Source organism: Dendrobates tinctorius, unplaced genomic scaffold, assembly GCF_039654945.1.
Source record: "Dendrobates tinctorius isolate UK_male_01 unplaced genomic scaffold, ASM3965494v1 ptg000050l, whole genome shotgun sequence".
Classification (NCBI taxonomy): Eukaryota; Metazoa; Chordata; class Amphibia; order Anura; family Dendrobatidae; genus Dendrobates; species Dendrobates tinctorius.
The window spans coordinates 2,005,884-2,026,526 of NW_027361718.1; the positions used below are offsets into that span (position 1 = coordinate 2,005,884).

At 41.4% G+C, this 20,643-nt stretch overlaps 1 protein-coding gene across 1 annotated transcript in view; it reads left to right on the plus strand.

Moving 5' to 3' along the window:
* The first annotated feature begins 345 nt into the window (after window positions 1-345).
* The window catches only part of CCDC85A (coiled-coil domain containing 85A), a 497,589-nt gene continuing 477,291 nt past the window's right edge, over window positions 346-20,643 (plus strand). The window contains exon 1 of the mRNA XM_073576656.1: window positions 346-1,139. Within this exon, the coding sequence (XP_073432757.1) occupies window positions 933-1,139 (207 nt within the window). The 5' untranslated portion in view covers window positions 346-932. The remainder of the gene's footprint in view (window positions 1,140-20,643) is intronic.

Genomic DNA, 20,643 nt, shown 5'->3' on the forward strand with positions numbered 1-20,643 from the left:
ATCAAGTGAATTATGCCAAGAACTGCCCATACAGTGTCCCACCGGGGGATTCCCCTGTTACCCTATGGGCCAGTCCGAGTCTGAGTGCAGCGCAGCCTGGCTACATAGGTCATAGAATAAGATTTACACAGGAGGGTAAATATGTAGAAATAAAATCTACTTAGTTACTTTTTTAATCCTTTCCCAGTTGGCATAAAAACTATAAAAACAAATTAATGAAATCACAAAACATGAAAAAAATCCTTATAACTTTTCATGTTGAGCCAAATTCATTGTATTTAAAAGTGAAATTAATAACAGTGGCCAGCAGATGGCGTAAATAAACCTATATCCGGGACTAGTCTGCACATTTGTCAGCAAAGAAGAAGAAAGGGAAAGGGTCAGCTCACTTGGGCTGTATTATCAGCATCAGCAACAGCAGCCAGAGTGTCTTGTGTCTGCTGCAGGCAATGGAACTCTTTTCCAAGTCAAAAGCACTGCAGCCCAGCGGAGAGCATCCACACAGGCATGCCGGCAGCTGCATCTGCATGCTCTCATTCATTCTACTGCAGTAGAACCTATAGCCATGAGGACATGAGAGGAGCCTGCAGATGCTTTGAAGTAAAGTAATTGATTCCTACAAGCTGCTTTTCTGATCACTATGGTATTTTTATTATAGGCTTTCAATCTAATGTTTTATGGATTTATTCTTTGCCTACTGAAGAATTGATGGCAAAAAAACAGCCGGTGAATAGAATGGCTTGGAAGAAGATTGACTTTCTAGAGGGGATCCTTGATTTCTTGCAAGACCTAGAAGTCACCAAGGGATCTGCTGGTCTCTGTTGAGGACAATCTTGGGTTCCTCCAGTAGCACAGTATTGGGATATTGAGCTGTGAGTCACAGTTTGGGTGTTATTTCCAAAAAAAAGTGGAGAAAAAAGTGCTAAGCAAAAATGTCAAAGGTTGTTGGGGAAAGTTCAGCGGAAGACCTTGCCAAGGTTTCTGATGAGGAGCTAATGAAGTGGACTAAGGAGGAGTTGATTGTCCGGCTCCGAAGAGCAGAGGCTGACAAGATGAGTGCTATGTTGGATCACAGCAATTTGATCCGGGAGGTGAATAGGAGACTGCAGCTACATCTAGGGGAGATCAGAGGGCTAAAGGTAAGGGGCTGGAGAACAGTGATGCTCTTATATAAACATATAGTAGCTACATATATACTCCTCGTCTATCGTCCTCCTATTGTACACCACCACAGATTATGTTGGCGCTACTGCGCTCAGTGAACACTGGATGTGATCTTGGATAGAGATGGTAGAATTGATTCTCCAGGTTTGAGATTCACCACTAAAAATCAATGCTGCCCCTTTAAGAAAAATCTTAAAAATTTTAGGGTCCCCAGTGGTTGATATCTGTCAATGGCTAACTGAAAAGATGGTAACAAATAGCAAACTAAAAATGATAAATCGCTGAGACTCTCAAATTTTAATATGTTTCTATCTACTGACTAACATGGTACAAAGATATATTTTTTCCTGGGTCTTTAAAAATCAGTTTAAAATTATTATTTTTTAATCAATTTCTTATCATCAGGCTTCCTAAACCTAGATAAATTAATTCATCGTTGCTTTTTCCAGCCAAGAGATTTCATCCCTGGAGCCCCTAAAGAGTTAAAAGGATTCACTTGCAGTCTAAAAATACAGCATCTCGGTGCCTCTCACACCTCCAGCCCAGTCTGATCATTACGTAATGTGTCAGGAGCACATCGGTACGGTGTGGCGGGGCAGGTCGGATTGGGGCTTCCTCCTCAAACCCAATGACATCTTTGGCTCAATCAGAAAGAATTCAGTTTGTGGTGTGAAGGGGTTTGTGTTGTCATACAATCCAGAGATAGATCGAATGAGAGCAAAAAAAAAAACAGTTCAAGCTCAGTGCAAAGTGCAATTTCCAGCCCTTATCTCTATTATATATATGAAAAAAAATCAATGTATATCCTTAGGTGCCAAGCTGTCATTGCTAGCATCTGATGTGGATTGCCTGTATATCAGTTCAATCAGATTAGTTTCCTGATGGTAACATTAGCTGGGGTTGAGTGGTAGCTTCCTAGCAGCTATTGCAGTGATGTAATGATTCCCGGTGTAACTGTTTCAGTGCTACAGTCTTCCCCAGCATCATGTAGGAGCAGCCCTGCGATCTGCTTCCACCGATATTAGGTCATGTATGCTGATTAGGATCTTTGATGCTACATTTGCAATTTACTAATGCTGCAAAATTTGTAAATGTTTACATCTGCATTTCTAGAAAATTGGAAACAACGTAACGTTTTTTAACTATGAAACAAATATAATTGTATCGGCTGTAAAAAAAAAAAACACATAGCATTGTGAAAATTAGAGTAGCAATTTACTAATTAAAATAAAATGTGAACGTGAGCTCCAAAGTTGTGGCTTGATTTCCTCTCCTCATCTTCCACAAACTAGTCTCTGAGGGAACTGTAGAAGTCAAGAAGATAAGTATAGGTGAATGTAATACCATGAACAGAACGGTGGCTCAGTGGTTGGAATGGTGGCTCAGTGGTTAGCACAATAGCTCAGTGGTTAGCACTGTTGATGTGCAGCTCTGGGGACCTGGGTTCAAATCCCATCAAAGGCACCATCTGCAAGGAAATCGTATGTTCTCCCCGTGTTTGTGTGAGTTTTCACCAGAAACTCCGGTTTCCTCCCACACTCCAAAGACATACTGATAGGGAGCCTAGATTGTGAGCCCCAACGGGGACAATGATAATGTCTATGATGGCACTATATAAGCAAAGTATAATAAATAATCATATATCTTGTAAAGCCCAGGAGATCATTGTTCGTTGCTACCATAAAGTTCACTGATGGTTGCATGCCAAGTAAGTGTTGACACCATTTCTAGGATCTAAGATAAAAGGTTAAGTATCATATAATAGTCTCTTTTAAATGAATTCTGTAAAATGCTTTAAAGCCACTTGGGTCTTTCCTATGGGTATTGCACTCTGACTCGAAAGATGTTCTGCCAGTTACGAACAGATGAAGAGCAGCAGGTTGCCCACCAGTACCCGTCATCAGTTCAGACTGCAAAGCAGGTGGAAATAAGTGATAGCTGCTCTCCTGCAGTAATTAGAAGGAGGTTCCAAGATTTGATGCTCTAGAAGATAAAACCATGGGGGTGGCACACTTTTGTAGGTCATTTATGATAAGCTTCAGCTTAGAGCATTTTTTCTCAATGTTTCTATGCCAAGTACCCTCTACTAAAATGAATTACATCAAAGCACACCTTAGGCTATTATTAAACACTGCGTTGCCTATTAAAAGCGTAGCATGAGAACAATGTGAGCAATCCAGGAGACATGACATGACCAATATGTTTGCAGCCTAGATTTTTTGACATATTTTGTTGGTGCAGATGAACTGTAAGTTAAACACAAATTAAATCCGATTTGATTTATTCTACTAAGGATTCATTAGTTATAAGGAGATATTAGATGGGTGCCCCCTATTGAGGATATAGCAGTCAGAGCATAGAGTGACTACTAAAAGCAACACTTTCCCTCTTTGAGGATATGGCTGACTACGTGTAACACAGGCAACCTATTGATTTCAATGGGCACAGTGCAATGCTACATTTCTCCTGTGATGGTGCTGCATAGGATGTAAACGCTTGTTGCCATGCTTTATGCACATCTTAGGCTGGGTTCACATTTGCAGATGGCCGAGCTGCGGAGGGCTGCAGATTTCCTCCGTGAAGCTCCGCCCACTGCCACACCTCCTCCAGTCAGCTCCGCCTACGTCTGCATGCGGCCTGCGTACCTATCTTTAACATTGGGTATACAGATCATGCGAATGTATGCGGATGCCTCCGCATGCGTCGTTTTGATGATGCGGTGACCGCATCAAATTCCAACATTTTGCGTTTCACGCAGGTCGCCGCATTGTCAACACGACGCATGCAGAGGCATCTGCATACATCTGCATGACCTGCATACCCAATGTTAAAGATAGGCACGCAGGCCGCATGCAGACGTAGGTGGAGTTGACCGGAGGAGGTGCAGCAGTGGGCGGAGCTTCAATGAGGAAGTCCGCAGCCCTCCGTAGCTCGGCCATCCACAAATGTGAACCTAGCCTAACTCCTAATTTCTGAGGGTCCCAGTTGTGGGACAACCTGTCATATCTTTATTTTCTAAGGATCCTTTGGGGGAAAAACATTCATAGTCAAAGTTCTATCATTAAAGTGGTTGTCCAGCTTTACAGTCTGCAGTCACTCTGTGTCTAAAGACTTGTGAGCCCTCACACATTGCGCACTGCGCTGTATAGATTACACAGTGCCAGCACTGTAAGCTTGCGGTCATGTGACTACAAGTATACAGTTTACATATTTCTTGCCACATTCCGCTAGACTGTGTCCGGCCTTGCTCAGTACACTAGCATTAAGCGAGGTTACTCCCATCTAGTCGGCATGTGACTGCATGTATGCAAACCACATAGTTATGGTCATGCACCCGCAGTTCCCGACACCGGAGAATGCTCATAGCACACAATGTGCGCATTGTGAGAATTCACAAGTCTGTAGTCAAATAGACTGACTGCAGACTTGTACCCTAAAGCCGGACAACCCGTTTAAACAAAATGAGGATCTACAGGGGTATACACCCTTTGACATCCTATCATTTATATGTGTAAGACTTATTTATGATACTCATCTAAGTCTTACCTACTTGTATTTAAGCCAGGTATATTTTTGGGGAATGACAGCTACTCAAATACATTTTTAAATATTCAACCAGTTATTGAAAAGTGACATACCAGCTATGGCATGCCAAGTTAATGAGGCTTATTCTCCAAGCAATGCTTCTCTGGGAAGAGGAAGAGGACTTGAACTATCCTACAAGTCAATAGAGACCATTGAGCCTCTCACCTAGCCAAATCAGTTCTCATACTTTGTACCGATGAGGAGCAATATTCCCGAAAAACCGTGTCTGCAAATTGAGATTCTGATTTGGATTTTGTCCTAAGTCACATTTCAAGGCTCGTTAAATAGTCAACAGTGACTTGTAGGATTGCTGCTTCCAACAGGTGGCACTATATAGTTCAAAGTCCTCTTCCTTTCTGAATAAGCAATTTGCATGCCAGTTATTGAAAGCATTCACGTGCTTTCACTCAAAACTTGTAGAAGCGTTAGCTGGCTCCACTCATTCTCTCCAAGTTAAAAACTGGTGAAAAATAATAATGTATTATCAATTCTTGTAGCCTGCAACTTGCTATGCAATTAATTTGAGTATGCTGTTTCTTTAACTCAGCACTCTGCAGCACTATGGATGCTGGGACTTCCTTTCCTTCAAACTTTCCTGCATGCATTGCTGCTTCCATCGTCAAATAACATTCTGCTGCTCCAAGTAAAAGCTGGCCTCTCTATTGGGACTGTAAGCAGATGGACTTACAGGAGAGAAGGATCAAAGAGACAAACCCTCTTCCCACTTTCTGTAGTCCATCTTTGAGTCTCTGCTGCCAAAGAAGGATTACACTTGACAACAAGCAATGGACAGCAAGTTAGACAGATAGTTCTTGTAATAAATAAGCAATCAAATGGTATCCAAGGTGTTCATATAAGTTTACAAAGTATCCAAATACTGAATAAATAGACAATATTTTATATTTTCTGTTTCCTAAAACATTTGCTGATTTGTAGCTTGGATAGTAAAAGGCTATTGAGACTTAGGCTAAGATGGGTCTTTTGCTTGCAGAAAATTATTGATGCTTGGGTGGTCAAGTATAGTCATAATGGGTGCCATTATGTGGGAGGAACATAACAAGAGATAGTAATGTGGAAGGTTATTCTCTTGATGCAGGTCCTTCAGAACTGTGACATAAGAACAATGTCCACATGATCTTATTGACTTAGGAAGTGGCTGTGAACTATTTTTGTGAAAGTAGAAGAATGGCCCAGTCGAAACGTTTTTGGATACTTCTGTGTTCTCACAATTCAATGCTGAAAGGATCTATTGTACATGGATGAGGGCCTTGTATCTGTCATGCCGCTGCTGTATACTTACTCGGCCTCGGCTCCTGCGCCGCAGCACCCCGCCGTTCGGCAGCCGCAGCGTCCCCTTCTGACAGGTCCGTGGCCGACGGCATCTCTGCATGCAATGCGCATGCGCCGTATGCTGCGGCCACGCCTCCCTCCTGTCACTTGTGCTCCAGCAGTGCCCTGACCCAGAAGCACCGCCGGACCAATGGCAGACCAGGCAAGCGTATATCAGGCCACCTTCCTTTGATGGAGGCGCCTGATCTTCGTATTTATTAGCACACTGGGCCCCTGTTCTATCGTACACTCGTTTGTCTCCTGCAGTCCTGCCTCCCGTGTTTCTGCTCCATCCTGCTGTCTGTGCTCCAGTCCTGCAGTCCTACTCTGGTGTTCCTGTCCCGTCCTGCTATCTGTACTCCAGTCTTGCAGTCCTACTCCAGTCCTGACTCCCGTGTTCCTGCTCTGTCCTGCTGTCTGTGCTCCAGTCCCGCAGTCCTACTCCGGTGTTCCTGTCCCATCCTACCATCTATACTCCAGTCCTGAAGTCCTACTCCAGTCCTGCCTTCCATGTTCCTGCTCCGTCCTGCTGTCTGTGCTCTACTCCCGCTGTCCTACTCTGGTGTCCCTGCTCCGACCTGCCATCTGTGCTCCAGTCCTACAATCCTTCTCTGGTCCTGTCTTCTACAGTCCCATGGTCCTATTCCAGTCCGTTCTGAGCCGCCCCTCTTGGTACCAGCTATCATGGTACCCGAACCCCTGGGCCTGCTCCTAACAATCCCTGTATAGGGGTTGGCTCCACCTGGCGGCTCGCCCGGGGTCCCCTCGGTGCCACGATCCAGAGGGTCCACTCCTGGAAATTTTCCTCACCTGACTGTCCACGATAACAGTATCCAAGAATGTTCCTGTCTCTGCTCAGCGGCTTTTTTGCTCCAATTTATCAAAGCCAGAAACCTGGTGTGAAAAGCTTTGAAAAGTTTCATATGTTTTCAACAACTGAGAGTTGAGCAAAAATTTAGCAACTTTTGGCATTTTCAAGCCAGTTTTGCCTAGCGCGGCTGAAATGTGTGGAGCTGGTGAAGGATGGAAGCACGACGGGATGTGATGCTACAATTGTCTAATGTATGACGAGCTGTGGTGTTCCTTATACCAGAAATCTTACTCCAGCCACAAACTGGATTGAGATTTGTGGCGCGGCACACGGAAACCCACTCTACTAGACATGCACCTCTTAATGAATCAGGTGTACCACTCTCCCATCTAGACCGTCGTATGAATAAATTGGGGCCATAGTTTTTTTTTTCTGGCCACAAGTTTGTGCCATATAAGGCATGACATTTGTAAAGATATTTACCATGGCTATGTGCACAAAGCCTTATCCTTTATAAATAAAATTACAAACCTATGAGAATTGGTTACTTTAGACCACCATGAATTTTATGTCATATTTGGCTGAAATAAATGCTATAAGAGTCGAAAGCCTCTTTAAAAGGGAATTCCCATTTCAGGCATTCATCCCTGAGATACATGTCTATTTCCAGTGACTAGAGGTGGATGAGACTATGGAAACTGCCAAGCAGGCTGTATTATGCTGTTTTTGTATTCTGTCCTGTAGATGTGAATGAGTGTGCTGTCGCAAGGCTGTACTTGTAATCCTGTCTACCTCTAGGCATAACATATAGACAGGTTTAGCTATGGGGTTTCCATAAGTTTACTTTTGCCTTAGGTGGACCAATTTGTGGCAACAGCCAAGTGGACTATGCTATGTTCTTACTGTAACTCTCATAGATGTCAGTGGAAGATTTGCAAACAGTGCAGTATAGGCTGTTTCCATAACCCCATGCAGCGCTGTCTATCTCATATACAGTCATGGCCAAAAGTTTTGAGAATGACACAAATATTATATTTTCACATGATCTGCTGGCCTCTGGTTTTTATGTGTGTTTGTCAGATGTTTTTATTACATACAGAAATATAATTGCAATCATATTATGAGTAGCAAAAGGTTATACTGACAGTTAGAATGAGTTAATGCAGCAAGTCAATATTTGCAGTGTTGACCCTTCTTCTTCAGGACCTCAGCAATTCTCCCTGGCATGCTCTCAATCAACTTCTGGATCAAATCCTGACTGATAGCAGTCCATTCTTGCAAAATCAATGCTTTTATTTTGTCTGAATTTGAAGGTTTTTGTTTGTCCACCCGTCTCTTGATGATTGACCACAAGTTCTCAATGGGATTAATATCTGGGGAGTTTCCAGGCCATGGTCCCAAAATCTTTATGTTTTGTTCCCTGAGCCATTTAGCTATCACCTTTGTTTTATGGCAAGGTGCTCCATCATGTTGAAAAAGGCATTGTTGATCGCCAAACTGCTCTTGGACGGTTGGGAGAAGTTGCTCTTGGAGGACATTCTGGTACCATTCTTTATTCATGGCTGTGTTTTTAGGCAAGACTGAGAGAGAGCCCATTCCCTTGGCTGAGAAGCAACCCCACACATGAATGGTTTCAGGATGCTTGACAGTTGGCATGAGACAAGACTGGTGGTAGCGCTCACCTGGTCTTCTCCGAATAAGCCGTTTTCCAGATGTCCCAAACAATTGAAAAGGGGATTCATCAGAGAAAATGACTTTACCCCAGTCCTCAGCAGTCCACTCCCTGTACCTCTTGCAGAATATCAGTCTGTCCATGATGTTTTTCCTGGAGAAGTGGCTTCTTTGCTGCCCTCCTTGAGACCAGGCCTTGCTCCAAGAGTCTCCACCTCACAGCGCGTGCAGATGCACTCACACCTGCCTGCTGCCATTCCTGAGCAAGCTCTGCACTGTTGGTAGCCCGATCCCGCAGCTGAAACACTTTTAAGAGACGGTCCTGGCGCTTGCTGGTCTTTCTTGGGCGCCCTGGAGCCTTTTTGGCAATAAGGGAACCTCTCTCCTTGAAGTTCTTGATGATGCGATAGATTGTTGACTGAGGTGCAATCTTTCTAGCTGTGATACTCTTCCCTGTTAGGCCATTTTTGTGCAGTGCAATGATGACTGCATGTGTTTCTTTAGAGATAACCATGGTTAACAGAAGAGAAACAATGATGCCAAGCACCAGCCTCCTTTTAAAGTGTCCAGTGGTGTCATTCTTACTTAATCATGACAGATTGATCTCCAGCCCTGTCCTCATCAACACTCACACCTGTGTTAATGGAGCAATCACTGAAACGATGTTAGCTGGTCCTTTTAAGGCAGGGCTGCAATGATGTTGAAATGTGTTTTGGGGGATAAAGTTCATTTTCTAGGCAAATATTGACTTTGCAAGTAATTGCTGTTAAGCTGATCACTCTTTATAACATTCTGGAGTATATGCAAATTGCCATTAGAAAAAATAAAGCAGTAGACTTTGTAAAAATTAATATTTGTGTCATTCTCAAAACTTTTGGCCATGACTGTAGACAGGTCTAGCCATGATGTGAGTGTGCTGTGTCCGTAACTTGGGAGTTACACTGCTATCCGTCAAAACCACGGATAGTACTCATCTAATTTATACGTTAATGTGCACGAGCCCAAATACAGGCACGATGAACTGTTTCAGTAATTATGCCTACTTCTGGCCACCTCATATAGACATGGTCATGATATTATATATCAGGCTTACTAAGCTGCAGCATCTTGGTCCCACAGGAAATAGGGGTCAGTCCATTTCTATTTTACTAAGGCAATGGTTAACTTCTGTAGTGGATATGTGATGTAATGTCACTATGGAAGCAACATTACTGAGCCCTAGTGAATACACTGACCCGATGTGGATCAACAATGAGCGATGTGATAAAGATGGGCAAGAAACTGGATGAAATGAAAATTGCATTTTTCATTGTAGGATTCTTAACAAATTTATGTGATTCAAATACTGGACCTGCATCCAAGGGTTAACGTTTCTCCTTTGGAGAGTGACATGTCAAGCATGCCGAGATGAGGAGACTCTTAAGCCGCAATGCTCCTCCGGGAAATATCCATATTGTCTCTTCAGAGAGAAAGAGGACTAGAACTCTAGTGCCACAAATTGGAAGTAGCAATCCTAAAAGTCAATATCGACCCTTTGACACTGTGTTTTGGGCTACTGCCCCTCATCACACTTTGCATTGATGAGGGGCTCTAACCCGAAACACAGAGTCTGCAAATTGAGATTCTGGTTTTGGCTTTTATCCTAACTCATATGACATGGCTCGATATAGGGTCAATATTGAGTTTAAGAATTGCTACTTCTTATAGGTGGCACTAGAGTTCTAGTCATCTTCTCTGAAGATACAATTTACAATACCAGACCTAAAACTGACTGTTGCATTTCCTTAAGATTATGGTAACATTAATGCAACAAGTGGCAATGTTCCAGAAAAAAGTACCTACCTCCTTCTTGTACTTTCAAGAGATGGTTGCAAGCTAGTATTTATATCAGTCTTTTGTTACAATGCCTTTTCGAAGGTTTGCTAGAAGTGTTTCTAGTAACCTATCTTAGATCACTCATATCTTCAACTGAAACAAAGTGCTAAGGAAGGATAAATAGGCTTGATGATTTCCAAAAGACTTTTAATTGCAATATTAATCAAATTTAAACACAGAAAAATGGACAACCTTATATGGATAAGGTTTCCCCAAATATTAACCTTTTTAAAAAAATTTGCACAATATTTAAAATATTAGGGCAGCAGTTTGTGCTCCAGAGCTGCTCCTCCCATGTTGGGCTGAGACAAGAAGCTGCAATTACACACGTGGTCAAAATTGTTGGTACCCCTCGTGTAATGACAGAAAAACCCCACAATGGTCACAGAAATAACTTGAATCTGACAAAGGTAGTAATAAATAAAACAATCTATGAAAATGATCAAATGAAAGTCAGACATTGCTTTTCAACCATGCTTCTACAGAATTAAAAAAAAATAAAACTCATGAAATAGGCTTGGACAGAAATGATGGTACCCCTGAAAATAATGTGACAAAAGGGACATGTTAAAGCAAGATGAGTACACTAATTGTGACGAAGGAAAGAGTTGTCTCAGGAGACTACAAAGAAAATTAGAGACAAACATGTTAAAGGTAAAAGTTGTAAGACCATCTCCAAGCAGCTTGATGTTCCTGTGACTACAGTTGCACATTATTCAGACGTTTAAGCTCCATGGGACTGTAGCCAACCTCCCTGGATGTGGCCGCAGGAGGAGAATTGATGACAAATCAAAGAGTTGGATAATATGAATGGTAACAAAAGAGCTCAGAAAAACTTCTAAACAGATTAAAGGTGAACTTCAAGCTCAAGGATCATCAGTGTCAGATCGCACCATCCATCGTTGTATGAGCCAAAGTCGACTTCATGGGAGGACACCATTGTTGAAAATAATTCATAAAAAAGCCCGACTGGAATTTGCTAAACTACATGTTGGCAAGCCAAGAAGCTTCTGGGAGAATGTCCTATGGACAGATGAGACAAAAATGCAACTTTTTGGCAAGGCACCTCAGCTCTATGTCCACAGATGGAAAAATGAAGCATATCAAGAAAATAACACTGTCCCTACTGTGAAAAATGGAGGAGGCTCCATTATGTTCTTGGGCTGCTTTGCTGCCTCTGGCACAGAGTGGCTAAAATCTGTGCAGGGTACAATTAAATCTCAAGAGAGAAATGTGCTGCCCAGTGTCAGAAAGCTTGGTCTCAATTGCAGGTCAAGGGTCTTGCAACAGGATAATGACCCAAAACACACAGCTAAAAACACCCAAGAATGGCTAAGAAGAAAACATTGGACTATTCTGAAGTGGCCTTCTATGAATCCTGACCTAAATCCTATTGAGCATCTTTGGAAAGAGCTGAAACATGCAGTCTGGAAAAGGCAACCTTCAAACACGAGACAACAGGAGCAGTTTGCTCTTGACAAGTGAGGAAAAATCCCTGTCGAGAGGTGCAGAAGTCACATTGACAGTTACAGGAATCATTTGATTGCAGTGATTGCCTCATAATGTTGTGCAACAAAATATTAAGATAAGGGTGCCATCATTTCTGTCCAGGCCTATTTCATGAGTTTTATTTTTTTTTAATTCTGTTGAAGCATGGTTGAAAAACAATGCCTGACTTCAATTTGTTAATTTTCTGTCATTAAATGAGGGGTACCAACAATTTTGACCACATGTGTATGTTCAGTCATATTAGAGGCCACACAGAACTTATCTTTTTTAGGGAATAAAGCATACTGTTTAAAGGGAAGGCTATTTAGTGTACTTTGTAAACTATTTTTGGTATGTATATATTTTTTATATTTCTACAGCTCACATTTTACACCAATTAACCTGTTAAATGAATACTCTAGGTTATTGAAGTCTTTTAGATATGTGTATTATTTTATTGCATGTATGTAATAAACTGGAATGTATATGCACCATTTTTTATTTTACTAAATTAAATTTTTATTTTTTTACTTCTTTTAATTTTTTGGCAGATGTTTAATATGGATATATTATCAAATAATAAAATGAAAAGTGAATGATCAAAAGAGAAATGTAAATCCAATCAATTTTTGTGTGAACACATTTTATTTACAAAACAACATCAATTTTTCTACACTACGCACTCTTAAAAGGAATCTGTCAGCAGGTTTTTGCTATGTAATCTGAGGACAGCATGAGGTAGGGGTAAAAACACTGAATTCAACAATGTGTCACATATCTGGCTGTGTACTAATGTTTACTTAGTTATGCAGAAAAGAAGATGAAGGGTGGCACTCTGTGGTCTGTGATCGGTAAAAATGTCTTTATTGATTGCACATTAGAGACACGGAGGTGGGGGGAGCACGGGTGACAATGCGGACAATGGTCGTTTTGCGTAAACAATACGCTTCAACGGGTCCAGGTCTCCCGTGCTCCCTCCGCCTCCATGTCTCTACTATGCAATCAATAAAGACTTTTTTTCTACTGATTACAGACCATAGAGTGCCACCCTTGATCTTCTTTTCTGCATATTTGAGTGAGCTCATCTGTCAGGGTGTTCACAGACCTGTGAGTCTTTGGTGTGAGAAGCAATCTGTCCGCAAGCTGAATCTTGTGCTTGGAGGTATGTGAGAGTTGTTTAATGTCGGTTATCCCTTATCTCTTGCAGTATTGTTGCTTACTTAGTCTGAAGGTTTTATCACCTTTTGATTATCATTGTTTGAACTGCAGAAGCTTGTGAGCCCTGGTCTGACTCCACCCCCTTCTGTGATATGCAGCACACTGTCTATAGCTATGTACATACAGAGGCTGGTGTGGGTGGGGCAGCTTCCTCAGCTCTGCTGCGTTAATAAATCTGAAAACTCGGATTATAATAAGTGATATGTCATTGGATTAATGGTCTCTTTGCCTACATCAGGCTGCTGTCAGATGAGGTAGCAAAAACGTGCTGACTGATTCCCTTTTTATACAGTTTTGCAGAATCTTGGCCAGGAATTCTCAAAACAATAGATATGTGTAGCTGGGTGTAGTTGGGTCCCACGGGTTGATGCCTGTTCTTGAAGGGTGGCACTATTGGACATCTGATATTGAAGGGAAATAAGCATGATGTGTCTTTCATATTTTGCAGTTTCCTTAGCTGACCACTGAATCTATGGCTGCAAACATTGCCTTGTTTCATTGCCCACTGTATTGATATTATTAGCCGACACCCAAGATCTTTATTCTGGCCCATATCTAGCCCTTGTAAAGTTAAAGGTATTGCAAGGACCCCCTTAAAATCCATTAATTAAGGGTTATCTGAACTTCATACTCCAGATTACCTCTAACCAAAACAGGAGGAGGAATATTAGCAAGGTGCATTGGCAATAGGTATGTTTTAAGCAAGGATTTGTAGAAAACATTGGAAATCTGGAAGGAGGGGAGAAGTTTTAAACAGAAGGCTGGATTGGCATCCTGATGTATCTTATATGGACCAAAGACACAGAAGATATTGCATGAGTATTTGATTAACACATTGAGTCTGACCATTGGTCATCTGTGCGATAAGCTGAAAAAAAGGGCAATTTATTATCGATCTTATTACAGAATGCCGAGTTTTAGAAACAAACTGATTTCTTTGATCGGAAATAATATTTTCATCAATCCCATGTAGACAGACAATGTGTTTAATAAATAAATAACTTATACCTAAGGTTTGAGAGTTAGCAACCTAGAAAGAGAATCAAAATGATATAGCTTGCTGAATTAACCAATACCTACAGTGGCATGTGAAAGTTTTCATCCCCTTGGCATTGTTTATGTTTTGATACTTTACAACCTGGAATTTTACTGTTGTTATTTGCATCAGTTCTTGTATATAACATGCCTACAGCTGTGTAAGCAAACAAAAAATAGGGCAAAATAGCTGAAAGTGTGCATAGCTATTCAGCCCCCTAAATCAGTATTTTGTAGAGCCTCCTTTTGCTGAAATTACAGCAGCAAGTCACTTCGGTAAGTCTCTATGATCTTTCCACATCTTGCCACAAGGATTTCTGTAAGTTTCCCAAGACGAAACTTCTCAAGCTCCTTAAAGTTAGATTTCCTCTGAACAGCAATCTTCTGGTCTGACCACAGATTCTCAATTGGATTAAGGTCTGGGCTTTGACTAGGCCACTCCAAAACATTTGCACGTATCCCCTTAAATCACTCGAGTGTTGCTTTAGCAGTATGCTTTGGGTTATTGTCTTGTTAGAAGTTGAATCTCCATCCCACTCTTAAGTCACTGACAGACTGAAACAGGTTTTGCTCAAGAATATCCCTTTATTTCGCACCATCCATCTTCCCTTCGACTCGCACCATTTTCCCAGTTGCTGATGATGATGAAAAACATGGTGTCCTTGAGGTGATGAGCAGTGTTGGTTTGGAACCAGACATAACATTTACCTTGGTGTCCAAAAAGTTAAATTTTAATCTCATCTGAGCACAGGACCTTGCTCCATACATTTGGGGAGACTCCCACATGTCTTTTGGCAAACTCAAAACGAACCTTACATATTTGTGCGTAATTAAACCCTTTTTTTCTGCCCACTCTTCCATAAAGGCCAAATCTTTGGAGTGTATGGCTTATATGAACAGATACTCCAGTCTCTGTTTGGTAACTTTGCAGCTCTTTCAGGGTTACCTTTGTTCTTCATGCTGCCTATCTGATTAATGCCCTCTTTGCCAAGGCTGAGAGCTATGGTGGTTGGCCCTCTCTTGGCAGATTTGTTGTGGTACCATGCTCTTTCCATTTCATGATAATGAATTTGATAGTGCCCCGAGGGATCATCTAAGATTGGGATATTTTTTTATAACCCAAATTTGTTTGGAGATCTCCTTGGTCATCACACTTTCCCCTGTCCCGGAAATCCTCTGCCTCAGAGTAACCCTTCACTCTTCCCTGTCGTTCAAACAGCACATCCAAGCTCTCACCACCTCCTGTCGCCTCCAGCTCAAAAATATTTCCAGAATTCATCCTTTCCTTAACCATCACTCTACCAAAAAATCTTGTGCATGCCCTAATCATCTTCCACCTCGGCTACTGCAACATGGCCTACATTCTAATACTCTCGCACCTCTCCAGTCCATCCGTAACTCTGCTGCTCAACTTATTAATCTCTCCCCTCATTACACTCCTGCTTCCCCCCTTTTGCAAATCCCTTCAATGGCTCCCAATTTCCCAGAGTATCCAGATCAAACTACTAACAATGACCTATAAAGCCATTTCTCCTCCATATATCTCTGAACTAATCTCCCAATATCTTTCCTCACGTAATCTCTGGTCATCCCAAGACCTCCTTCTCTCCTCCACATGTATTCGTTCCTCACCCAATCGCCTCCAAGACTTCTCCTGAATATCCCCCATCCTCTGGAATTCTGTGCCCCAACATATCCGACTATCAACTACATTTGGATCCTTCAGATGGAACCTGAAAACCAGTCTCTTTAAGAAAGCCTACAACCTGCAATGACCACGCTGCCACTTCAATGCCACTGGAACTACTGTAACCCCCGACCTACTGTCTCCTTCCCTATCATCCTGTAGAATGTATGCTCGCAAGGGCAGGGTCCTCTTCCCTCTGTACCAGTCTACCTTTGTTAGTTTGTCTACTGTAAGTGATATTTGTATTTTTATGTAAGTCACTTCTCATGTACAGCACCATGAAATCAATGGTGCTATATAAATAATAATAATAGGGTTAGTGCTGCATCTTGTTTAATGGTGTTGCAGCCTTTGTGGTATTTCAGAAAAGGTGTGTATATACTGACAGACCATGTGACACTTAGATTGCACACAGGTGAACTTCCTTTCACTATGGATGTGACTTATGAAGTCAATTGCTTGAACCTCAAATATCTAGCTTCTTAGCAAAAGGGTTGAATAAATATTCACATGGCAATAATTAGTTATTTGATCACATAAGTATAATTTCTGCCTATATTTTTCTCACTTCACTTCATCAACTGCATCATACACAAATCGGATTTCAAAAATATTTAAACACAGGTTGTAATGTAACAAAATAGGTAAAAACCAAGGGGGTGAATACTTTCCCAAGCCACTTTAAATAACAGTCTTCACTTTGGTGAATGGAAGGTCAGTGATGAAGTCTATGGAGAGGTTGGTCCAAGGAATGTTCGGAGTGTGTATGATTGGATTCAGGATGTTTTGTCTTTGGAACAGATTTCACAAGCAATAGTATGCTCCTTGCAAGCCTGAACAATGGCCAGCAACAACCTAGTTTCATGTCAGATAGTTTTGTTAATCCCAAGGTTACCTGCAAGGGCAGAATCATGAGCCTTCTAGAGTAATCGTAGACATACCGGGGAAAAGCAAATTATTTTTGCGAAAAATTATTGTCAGGTACAAACTCTTGAGACATACAGATGTCTTCAACAGATGCAGAGAAACCTAGAGCATAACAATACCCTCAACAAGAATGAGCACTATTTCCGACTTCTTGGTTTGAGACAGGCAGAAAGTATGGAAAGTATCTTGAATCTTCACAAAAGCCAGTGTGATAGTGATAGATAATGAAGCTGCAGACAGGCAGGGAAAACTGTAATATACTTATCACTGCTGGAGCAGCGCTGATCAGTTTTCTCAAAAAAGTCAGTGCTGTGCCTGAAAGCCACGAATATAATAGCACGCCTTAGTCTTTCTCTTCAATAACACTGTGCAACAAATTTCAGAGAAGTTCTTGTCCCATGAGAAAATCTTATTGTATCTTATAGATTTTGATATGCTGAACATGAATTTGCGCTCCAAAAGTCTGTATCACATAAGGTTTTTAATCCCTTCATGACCGGAGCTTTTTTAGATTTTTCGTTTTCATTTTTCGCTCCCCTTCTTTCCAAAGCCATAACTTTTACATTTTTCTGTCAATATGGTTGTGTGAGGGCTTATTGTTTGCGGGATGAGTTGTACTTTTGAAAGACACCATTGGTTTATCACGTCGTGTACTTGAAAATGGGAAAAAAATTCCAAGTGCGGTGAAATTGCAAAAAAAGTGCAATCCCACACTTGTTTTTTGCTTGGCTTTTTTGCTAGGTTCACTAAAAGATAAAACTGACCTGCTATTATGATTCTCCAGGTCATTACAAGCTCATAGACACCAAACATGTCTAGGTTCTATTTTATCTAAGTGGTGAAAAAAAATTCCAAAGTTTGCTAAAAAAAAATTGCGCAATTTTCCAAGACCCGTAGCGTCTCCATTTTTCGTGATCTCGGATTGGGTGCGGGTTTATTTTTTGTGAGCCGAGCTGATGTTTTTAATGATACCACTTTTGTGCAGATACGTTCTTTTGATTGCCCCGTTATTGCATTTTAATGCAACGTCGCTGCGACCAAAAAAACTCTAATTCTGGTGTTTTTGATTTTTTTATCGCTACGCCGTTTAGCGATCAGGTTAATTCTTTTTTTATTGATCGATCGGGCGATTCTGAATGCAGTGATACCAAATATGCGTAGGTTTGATTTTTTTTATTGTTTTATTTTGATTGGGGCGAAATGGGGGTGATTTGAACTTTTATGTTTTTTTTTTTTTTTTTATATTTGTAAACCCTTTTTTTTAACTTTTGGCATGCTTCAATAGCCTCCATTGGATCACCTCTATGCAGCAGAATTACAGGCTTGCTATGAGCGCCGACCACAGGGTGGCGATCATAGCAATCTGCCATCAACAACCATAGAGGTCTCGAGGAGATCTCGGGTTGTGATGGCAGCGCAGCGATGACCTCCGATCATGTGACGGGGGTCATCGCTGCGCCCATTTCTGGACCAGCGTCCGGAAGTGCATTTAAATGCCTACTGTCAGAGTTTGACAGTGGCATTTAACTATTTAATAGGCACAGGTGGATCGCGATTCCACTCGCGCCTATTGTGGGCACATGTCAGCTTTGAGGCGGTCACCGCCGGAGCCCACCTCAAAGTGGGGGATACTGCCAGCCGACGTACTATTCCGTCAGCTGTTAGTAAGGGGTTAAGAAACAACAATTTATAGTCTACATTATGACGTCCGAGACACTACATACATGTGCATCAATGTCAGTAGCAAAAAGCAATTGTTCAAAAGTGTTTTGCAGACGACTTTCATTTATAATCCGTGTCAGATGCTTCTCGAATAAGATTCCAGCAATAGTCAGCCAGCACCCATGTACTCCTCTTTCTCTGGTACCTTTTCTCCATCAGTGCAATGTCTTGGTGAAATCTTTCACCGTGTTCATCACTAACGGCACCAAGATTGGCTGGAAAAAAGTCCAAGTGGGAATGTAGAAAATGCATTTTTAGGCTACTTTCACACTTGCATTTTTTTGTGGTGTGTTTTTTGCGCACACAAACGCATGAAAAAGCGCATCATGCGTTTGTGTGCTTTTTTTGCGGGTTTTGGTGCGTTTTTTAAAAAACGTATTTGTTTTTTGTGCATATGTGCGCATTACAATGCGCACGTATATGCACCCATAGACTATAATTGGTGTTTTGCTGTGAAAAAACGCATTGCGTGCACATGCGTTTTTTTTGGGCAAGTCGGACGCACAAAAAATGCAACAGGATGCATTTTGTGCACCCGAGTGCACACTACAAAAAAAGCATGCGCATACAAACGCGTACAAACGCATGTGTATGCGCACCTATGCGCACCCATGTAAAAGATAGGGGGGAAAAACGCATGCGTTTTTTTGCGCTAAAAAACAGTGCAAAAAAACGCAAGTGTGAAACCAGCCTTAGTGACATATTGCATTTCATTAAATAAAATTCTGTGAGCATGTTGTCCAAGAGTTGTTCAAAGTTCAGTGCACTGCTGTTGCCAAGGAAGTTGAAGATCAAATCTTTAAAGGCTCTCTATGCCACTTGTTCATCACCTTGCAAAAGACCATCAAAGCTACTGTCATTCATTATATCACTGATCTGTGGGCGAATAAATATACTTTCTTTAATCTGTGCATCACTTATTCTTGGAAATTTCTGTCGCAAGTAAGAAAAGGCTTCTGATTCTTTGTTCATTGCTTTGACAAAAATCTTCATAAGCCCAAGGTTAATATGCAAAGGAGGGAGAAATATCTTTGCTGGATCAACGAGAGGATTGTGTTTAACATTCTTCTGTCCAGCAACCAGGTTTTCATGGAGTGACCAGTCCTTTCTGAAATAGTGCATTTCTCGTGCACGACTGTCCCACTCACAAATAAAACAGCAATTCTTGGTATATCTAAGCTGCAATCCAAGAAGAAGTGCAACAACTTTTAGATCACCACATATGTTCCAGTTATAATTACTATAATTAATGTGGGTCAACAGTAATTCCATATTCTCATGTTTCTTTCATGTGTCTGGCATGTCCAATAGGTATAGAAGGATAGACATTTTCATTGTGTAGTAAAACAGCCTTCAGACTTAAAACTGATGAGTCAATGAACAGTCACCATTCCTTTGGGTCATGTTTGCATCCAAGAGCACCAAACAACTCCAAGACGTCGTTGCAAAAGGTTAAACTGTCGACATGATTGGAAAATTGATTAAGGTCTTCTTGACGACTGTGAAAAGCAGAAACTCTTGTTCCTGGTAATAAGAGATTCTGTTCTTGTAGCCTTGATCCCAATAATTCTGCCTGCCTCTTTGACAATTTCAAATTTCTGACCAAGTCATTTAGATCAGCTTGACTGAACAGATGTGAATTAGATGTAGAAGGCACAAAGTCTGGGTCTGCAGCAGTTTCATTTTCCACTGACATTGTTAGTTCATCTTCATCAGCCTCCATTGTCCACACTTTGGGCAGCTTTTGAACATGAAGACTTTCATCGTGTGGCACTGGTCTTATGGCTGAAGGAAGATTAGGATATTCTGTTGCTGAATATCCTGTTACATTTGTAAGGTAGAAGTAGTAATCTGTTACATCATCTCTCTGCTCTCTCCATATCATTGGGAAAGCAAATGGCATTGAAGGTCATAATCCATTCAGCCATGCTCTAAGTATGTCAGCATTGTCTTTTGATTCCTCCCCTGCCCAGGAGATGTGGTATGCTCCGTACACGGTCATGATTCACTGCGCCGGCGTGGAATTCGCATAATAAGTGCTTGCATATGTGTAGATCAGTGATTTATGTTATTTCAGTGGAAAATTCAGAATATACTATTTCAGAAAAAGTTCATAAATGAGTTTTTAGAA